Here is an 8,620-nt window from a genome sequence, read left to right as displayed (position 1 = left end):
AAACAGCACATTTCATCACAGCGATTGAAAGATCCGGTGTGGTTGTGGTGATGTAGCCAGTGGTGTGTTCCTGTGTGTGTGTGTGTCCTCCTGTAAAACAGCAGTAATGCCCGTTCTGTTGCTTTGACTTCGCTGGGAGAAAATCTCATATCTATTAAACATGGGATTCCTGCACCAGCTCCATCTACTGCTGTGGAAAAACGTCTCTTTAAAGCGAAGAGGACCGGTAAGTGTTGTGCATGTTTGCTTTTAGGAAACGGATGAATTGTAAGGGAAATGTTGAAATCCAGGCCTAGATGGTTTTCGTCACATCATTTCGAAACATAATTCGCGAAACTGTAGACGGGCGTCCACAGGACTGAATCGCTGCGAATGTCTCCTCCTGTTTTTGCACGACAAATACCAAAGCTTGATTTCTGTTGTACTGTGACCATTTAATTCATCTGGTACTGGTTGGAGCATATAGCATCACTTCGTACTGTGTGGAGGAAGTTGGACCAACAAGCACGACGCTGTGCAGTAACAGGTTGCAACAATTCGCTTACGGCGTGCAGACGCTGAGACTAAACCCCAGACCACAAATCTCATGTCTCTAACCAGAACGCTGTTTCTGATGCTCACGGGTCACCCGACACGGCCAGGGAGCTGTAGCTGCCTTATCTCCTACCTCGCACGTTATATTTCTAGGCTAAATGATGCGATTGCTGTGCAGCGCGTTCTTGTTGCATGAACCGCACGCGCTACGTTTGATCAAAGCGGTTGTTACGCTGCTAAAGCAACAGGCTGAGGCGCGCGCTCACATCCTTACGCGTGCATGGACAGACCCGCACCCATTAGGCACAAGGAAACGCAGTCACCGCCGTTGTGTCTGCTGTATATCTGCCTTCCAGCAGGGGAAAACAGTGGGTTTGTTCTGCGCAACACGGTTTTGTCTATTTATTATACAACACAGGATCCCGTTGATCTCTACAGGGGGGATAATACAGGATGTTAAGTGCATCCTCTGCGTGGAAAATATGAAAAACACTGTAATAGTGGAATAGGTTTACCAAAACAAATGGAGATCTCAGCTCAACTGCAATGCACTCAATCACAATCAAGTTTTGTAGCCTGCTCACATTGGTAAGAGTGTGGAGGGGAAACAGTAGTCATAGAGTGCTGATTGTGGCACCACTTGTATTCCCGTGGTCGTGGTGGAGATGTGGTGGGATGAAATGGGACACAAATTACTTCCTGCTGCTTCAGTACATAACAACCAATGGGGAACTGGCTGGAAGCTCTCTGAGTTTTATATGTTTAAGCTGAGCAAACATGATGTCCAACACCACTCCCAAAGTATGGTGAGATGGTTACCTGTTGGGTAGCAGGTGATCTGAATGGTGTCATTATCAAGGAACCGCATTCCTAACAACGTCAGAGGCCTGACAAAGTTCTGGAAAAATTCTATTTCAAGCAATAAACCTGTTGCAATAATAAACGCTGGCAATGCAAGCTTGCATAGCCTGTAATGCGAAGAATGCTGTATTCAGATTGATCACCTAGGTAGTGAACCATTAATCATACCGCTGTGTTTTGATGGAAGGAGAGTTGATTTCTCCTAAAGATGTGGTTCATATTCGCGGAGGTCTTAACTCATGCGTTGAGCTTAAACTTGAGGCCTGACTCATCGTATAATCTCTAAGTAGCCAGACGGCCTGACAGCACAGTAGGCTTTGACTATAACTCAGGAGTTGCTGAGAAGGACATATCCGTATTGAATATTAATGTTCAGAACTGGATGTGTTTAAAATGATATAAAAAGAAAACGCTGAATGCCGCCACGAAGTGTGTTATTTCGCCCCGTTACGCAGATTCCCTCTACCAGACATTGGCATTTGAGAGTGAGAAATCTCACAGCTTTAGTGTCAGACTTATCATCCTCGACCAATATCTGTTGGAAGTGACCGATTCCTTCAGATGTGCACTTTCCCTTATCCTGCACTTGTGCGTTGCGGTATTTGCCATAGGGCCCTATTGTGAGCTATCTTTAGCAGCGACACAATTCTGTTCGATTGTATTTTGGGATCCCTGGGGGGAAGGATCGCCAGTGTAAGATTAGCTCCAGCCATGTCATGGGGGGGCCAGTTTATTCAGGACCGTTGGGTTCAGAAGGCCTGCTAGCGTCGCAGATTGATGGGCTTTTTTTGGGGGGGGGGAGTGACTACTCAGCAGGCAGCTTGGCGATGGCGGGCTGCCCTCCCACGCAGGCTCAGAGTGGAGGAGTGAATCCTGTTGCTCGAGATGCTGCGTGCCAGCGTGAGGCTCTGTGGACAGCCTCCCTGGACATGGACTGAGCCCAGTCTTGGATTAAACTGCACTGCCAATGGGGCGTTGCCATTTAGTCTACGCACAGCCCGAGAGGCACCATGGGATCGCACACACTCGGACTCACAAGAAGTCTGGAGTACATCAACAGAAGTGGCACATGCTGCCCAGTGACTCTTTTATATATGAATCATAATATATTGATATCTTTTATGTCAAATGTTAGGAATAGTAATAGTCTCCTAAGCTTCATATTCAGCCCCATATATTGGCCTATTGAATGTTTGATTTGTCATTTCTGTTATCTCAGAAAGATGACGCATGAGAGTTATAAATTCGCCTGGGTTTATGTTCCACTTCTTTGTTTACTTTGTGTTTATTTGCATGCTTGAAATTTCTGCAGGCTGCAATTTTCCCACAGACGTCTAGCACCAACATGCCAGTCTACTGCCAGTCTACTGCCAGTAGATGGTCCGCTTCTACCAAAAGTGCTGACATAAAATACATCTCAGTTTTAATGATGTTGATCACCTCCTGCCTACAGCGGCCCTCATGGAAGCTGTAAATGTTCTTGCCGGGAACTCTTGCTGTGTGTGTGTGTGTGTGTGTCCTGCGCTGATGTGTGTGCGATGACGTGACATGTCTGTTCTCTCTGGAGCATCTGCTGTTCGGCAGCTTTGCTTACCCAGTGACCTGCCTGCGTTCCCTATCAAAGGTCACATCTCTCTTTCTCTTTGGATCTGTTTTTCTATCCTCTTCCCCTCCGTCTCTTCACTTCGCCCCCCCTCTCTCTCCCTTTCTCCAACTTTTTTTCTCTCTCCCCCCTTTCTCTTTCTCTCACTCTTTTGTTTCTGTCTGTCTGTGCTTCTCTCTGTCTGAAAGCTCACCCTCTGCTCTCCGCTCTACGTCGTGTGATGCCATTTTTACTCCAGTGGCTCTCGGTCTCTCAGGAGAGGGCTGGAGGAGATGACACTGCTGTCTGCCATTACCTCACACTGACAGTGACACGCAGGACGACCTACTTCCTGTGAGCTCTCCTCCCTGAATGATTGGCTGAGGCCAGGCATAGTTGCCTGGGTATCTATGGAGATGAAAGAGAGAGAGAGAGAGAGAGAGAGAGAGAGAGAGAGAGAGCAAGCAAGCAGGATCAAGACTTGGTCACAGCAGTGTGATATCTGGGGTAGACTTCAGGAAGGCTGAACCCCAGTCTTTTGAATTATACATGCTAACTATACAACGCTAATGGTGTGTGTGTTTGTGTATCTGTGTGTGTGTGTGTGTGTGTGTGTGTATATGTGTGTGTGTGTGTGTGTGTGTGTGTGTGTGTGTGTGTGTGTGGATGCATGGGGGGGAATTTTGCATAATTTTTAAAGAAAGTCACCTGTTAGATCTTCTATGCTGACATCATGCCTCAAAGTGCTTTATAGCACAATAATGGTAGAAACAGGGATGTCATGTGACTCAGAGGACTGATTATGATTCATCCTTTGAATACCATGGCAACACGTATGATAGAAATCTATTTACAACTGTGTGCCTTACTGATAATTGTGCATCTACTTATTTTGCAAATGTGCCTTTCAAATTATTTATTTTTCAAAATGTTAGTTTGGGATTTTTATTAGAACAATGAGGCAGCCAGGAGGGTTTTATTGAATTAACATAACCATATTCCTAATGATGGCAAATTAAAGCAGCAGCTCGCTAAGAAATCTTCAAGTTCAAAAACATCGATTCAGCAGGTACAACACGCTGCAGCTCACTCTGGTGAGTCGAGGGAATTGCCCTAGGGGGGGTAAAATAGGCATTCATGGATGAAACCAAATATATTAATTTACATGGAAATAAATGAATTAAAAATTTGTTTGAACTTTATAGAATAATTGAAAAAAGTATGCAATATGGACAAGACTATAAGTGTGTGTGTGTGTGTGTGTGTGTGTGTGTGTGTGTGTGTGTGTGTGTGTGTGTGTGTGTGTGTGTGTGACTGTGTATGTTTTGTGAGTATATGATAGGGTTCGTGTTCTGATATACACTGATAAGCCACAACATTAAAACTATTGACAGGGGAAGTGAATAACATTCGTTATCATTACAGTGACAACTGTCTCCTGTGTGCTGGTGGACATCCGGGTAATTCAGTGTTCTGTAGTGACCTCTTTCATCAGGATAATGCATCCTGCCCCAGGAAAGGGTGATAGGAGAAGTCTGGTGTTTTAATATACTCTAGTCACAGCATTAAAAGCAATCTATTATGCTATTATGCAATTTTTTGTTACATAGTTTGTCCACGTAAGCAATCTGTAAAGTTACAAGGCCACTTTTCTCAAATGCCTGAAATGCATTGTTGAAACTGTAATCATTTTTATTGTTACATGATGATGTAACTCTTTCCATATTGCCCGCCTACCAGCACGCTTTGCCCACTCTCGTCCTGTGTGCTGCAAGTTCTGAAGGCAGAGACTACGTGGCCACAAGCCAATCATAGTTTCCATGCGAAGTGTCTACAAGGAGCGCGAGAACATCAGAACCGGACCATGGAGTGATGGATGATGAAGGTGGATGAGTGGAGGCGGTATGGAGCTCTGGGTGATGATGTACTGGAGAGCGCTAGGTCGTGCCATTCATCTGCATATTACATGTGCCACCTACCTAAACACTGTTGCAGGTCACGTTCATCCCTTAATGGCAACATAACATTCAACAGGATAATGCACCCTGCCACATGGCAAAAAAACAACCTTTCAGGATTGGTTGGCCGAGCGTGGTAGAGAGGTCAAGGTGTAGACTTAGGATTAGGCTTAGGGTTAGGCTTAGGGTTATCCCAGGCTGCTCAAGGGTGTGTGGGATCTGCTTGAAACACAAGTCAGATCCATGAAAGTCCTAGCTCACAACTTCCAAGATTTAAAGGATCCGCTACTAACGTCAGATACCACAGGATACATTCAGAGGTCTTATGAAGGCCATGCCTCAACAGGTCAGAGGCATTATCACTGCACTTGGACAGCTTTTCAGATGAGACGTTTTATCCATAGTGCTTCTCACAGTAGACACTGGTTGTTAGGAGCTGTAGAGGACTTCATGAGCAATCTGGAGAGAACAATAAACTTGAGATCAAAAGAGGAAAAAATCTCTAGAAGATTCTTAGGAAGAGAACACAATGGTAAAAAACAGCACCCAAAAGTCTTCTACTGCATGTATAATTACTAGGGGTGTATTCAACTAAGGATTTTCATAGTCGAATCTGATTCGTCAGTTTTTCCCTTTAGTCGACTAATAGTCGAATCGGGTTTATTATTATTTTTTTATTTAGAGCACCTTAAACGGGATCCCGTTCTCATTCAGGACATTTTACCTCTTCAAAGTAAAAACCTAAAACAGTCAGATAAATGAATAGGCTAAACATGGTAGGTTGGCTTTATTCAGCTTTTATTTATTTACTTATTTATTTTTTAATGAAACGTTAGAGAACATTAACCGTTAGTGCGCATTGCGCATATCGAACTGTCAGACAGGCACTGTGCAAAATGTCAAAAATATTTTAAATAAAATATGCCTGCCTGAAAATATTAAACAATTGCCACACAACAGCAAAAAAATACATGGAAAGGTTCAAGTAACGGGGTTTAAAAGCAAACAACAACAAAAAATGTTTATAGGCCTACTTACCGAGACGCACCGCGACGAGACGACACGACTGAAACTACAAACTTTTTTTTCGCCTTACGTGTTTTAAATGGTACGCCATGTTGGTTGTTGTCGTGCGAAATGAAAGACGTTGATGACATAACTTGCACTTTACTTTGTTTGATTCATCTTTGTTTTTCAAAATACTTTAAGTTTTTTAGTAGCCATTATAATCTCGGCAGATGCTGCGCGTATTCTGTAGCGTGTTCAGCTCCGCTCGTTTGGATTGTGCAACAGCAGGGTGTGATTTATTAATGTGTAGTAAGGAAGATGTCTATTGTTAATGCGCAAACATCATTTTTAAATATTTATTAACAGAAATTAGGATTATTTTATTTGACAAAAGGTTATATATAACGAAAACAAAGACATTTCATGCAACAACTAATGCTTAGCTGCATCCTTGGGCACCTCCATGCAGTTAGAATGGTACATTCGACTATGACGTTCATAGTCGACTAGGGGGTATAGTCGACTATAGTCGAATCAGCGACTATTGCAGGTCACCCCTAATAATTACACATTCATAACCAGAACAGGAGATATTGCAACTTTAAACCATAAAAAACAAAAAGCAAATATCACAATTTTGGATTTGAGGCAAGTAGATTTTTAACCCTCAGTAAATAAAATTTTTACTTTATTAAATAAGCATATTTATTTCAATTATTTGAAGTATTCTTAAATTAAGTAAAATATGCGCTGAACAGGAAGGACTTTTTATAATGGAGAATGAAAAATATGAAAATGGAATTCCACTTTTGAATGTCCAACTGTTAGTCATCTTTAAGGTTCCTGGCTGAGGACACCAGCATGTGAACGTTCCACGTTTGTGTGTGTGTGTGTGTCTGTGTGTGTGTGTGTGTGTGTGTGTGTGTGTGTGTGCCAGCTGTCCGAGCACTGGAAAGCATGCATAATTGTTCAGTTCCATGGTTCTGAAAAAAATACCAAACACCTTCTCAGACGCAACATTGTCTGATGTGTCCCACGGCAGTTTTAGTCTTCGTTTAGCTGTAGCTGTGCTGTGAGCGTGCACGAGCCACAAAAACGATGAATTGCTGTGCTGTGAGCGTGCACGGGCTGCAAAACTACGAACTCCCGTGCTGTAAGCGTGCACAGGCCACAAAACGACCCACCGTCGGAAACGTGTCGCCTTTCAGTATCTCGCTGGTGACAGGTGGGCTTATCTGTAGTTTTAGGGCCGCTTTGCACATACAGAACCCCAGAACCTTGTAATGAGGTTGTGTATCATTATATGAGTGGAGGGGCCAGGCGAGGAGCCCCACTCTCCTGACACACCTCAGCCTGGTGAATTATTGAAAGCTCTCCTTTCCTCCTGAGAGGAAGGCAGGATGAAATATGCATAAGATGGAGGGGAAGAGGAACGGAAGCACAAGAGAGAGAGAGAGAGAGAGAGAGAGAGAGAGAGAGAGAGAGAGGGTGGGTTGAGGTGTGAGAAGAGTAGAAAGGAAGTTTTATATGAGGGATTCGTAGGCCCATTGGGGAACATTACCTGACTCACATGCGATTGGGGAGTGGTGTTTCGGCGTGGAAGATTATCCCATTTAATGAGCAGAGGTGGAGAGGAGATGGCGTGAGTAACAGAAGAGGGAGGGAATACAGGGAGAGAGGTGTCAGGGAAAGTGAAGACACAGATTATTAGTGGTGGAGAGGAGAGAGAGAACGGAGAGAGAGCAGAGGTGTGAACACCGAGCGGGCGGAGGTAGAAGTTGGAAGTGAAAACAGAGGAAGGAGATGTATTGAGGAGGAGGAAGACAGAAAGAAGGGGAGGGGGGGGGGTTGAACGAGGGATGAGTGGTACTTTAATTTGTCTATGGGATCGTCCATAAATGCCTGAACACTGAGCCCATGCCGCTCGTTTGCGGGAACTGACAGAAAGCGTCTAGAGATGAGGCCACTCGGTCTCACGCTCCCTCACGGGGGCGGCTGGGCTGGCACCTTGCTGCTCAGCCAATCAGAGGCCAGAATGTGGGTTGAAGGGCTTGGCGTAGAGCCTGTTCCACCAGGGGTTCGGTCTCTGCTGTCCTCGGGGCTTTTGCAGGCCAACAGGGACAAGCCAGCTTTGGTTCCTCTTACATCTTCCGGAGGAGCTGAGTGAAGACCTCCCCTCTCATCCTCCAACCACTGGCGTCTGACGCAGGGCAAGTCGGTGGCTGGAAGGCTCGAACGGTTCATCACATTGCGAAAATCAAGGGGGCCGTATCGATTCAATATTTTTGTGCCTTTATGCGAATTGTGATGGAGTATCAAAGAGTTTGTGTTGGCTGAAGTTTGGGTTTGTGTGTGTGTGTGTGTGTGTGTGTGTGTGTGTGTGTGTGTGTGTGTGTGTGTGTGTGTGAATGGCTCATTTCTCAGTCCTGCTGTGTGAGCCACCTGTTAACTGTGGCACAAAATTTTTGCACATTAAGTGGGAATTCATGTATGTGTATGTATGTGTGTGTATGTATGTGTGTGCGTATGTATGTGTATGTGTGTGTGTGTGTGTGTGTGTGTGTGTGTGTGTGTGTGTGTGTGTGTGTGTGTGTGTGTGTGCGTGTATTAGATTATGTAATTAAAGTGTAGAGATTTAAGGCTTTGGTGTATTGGAAAACATTTAAAATAGTAAAAT

The 8,620-nt window shown here is 44.4% G+C and overlaps 1 protein-coding gene and 1 long non-coding RNA gene across 4 annotated transcripts in view; one reads left to right on the top strand and one right to left on the bottom strand.

The window, feature by feature from the left end:
- The window catches only part of abca2 (ATP-binding cassette, sub-family A (ABC1), member 2), a 60,618-nt gene that overhangs the window by 155 nt on the left and 51,843 nt on the right, over positions 1-8,620 (top strand). The window contains exon 2 of one of the 3 annotated variants that reach the window (XM_076997834.1): positions 102-226. In XM_076997834.1, coding sequence (XP_076853949.1) covers positions 161-226 — 66 coding nt within the window. In that variant the 5' untranslated portion in view covers positions 102-160. Of the gene's footprint in view, positions 1-85; positions 227-8,620 lie in introns of those variants that run through there. The other 2 variants (XM_076997835.1, XM_076997836.1) reach the window with 2 other exon arrangements.
- On the bottom strand, positions 4,736-6,508 carry LOC143509278 (uncharacterized). Its single transcript, XR_013129619.1, has 3 exons — positions 5,974-6,508; positions 4,957-5,394; positions 4,736-4,808 (listed from the first exon to the last, which is right to left on the bottom strand). It is a non-coding gene; the product is annotated as an uncharacterized LOC143509278 (long non-coding RNA).

The sequence above is a fragment of the Brachyhypopomus gauderio genome, chromosome 3 (genome assembly GCF_052324685.1).
Source record: "Brachyhypopomus gauderio isolate BG-103 chromosome 3, BGAUD_0.2, whole genome shotgun sequence".
NCBI classification, from domain to species: Eukaryota; Metazoa; Chordata; class Actinopteri; order Gymnotiformes; family Hypopomidae; genus Brachyhypopomus; species Brachyhypopomus gauderio.
The sequence above is the reverse complement of the archived record's forward strand: the minus strand, read 5'-3'. Positions and strand labels throughout refer to the sequence as shown.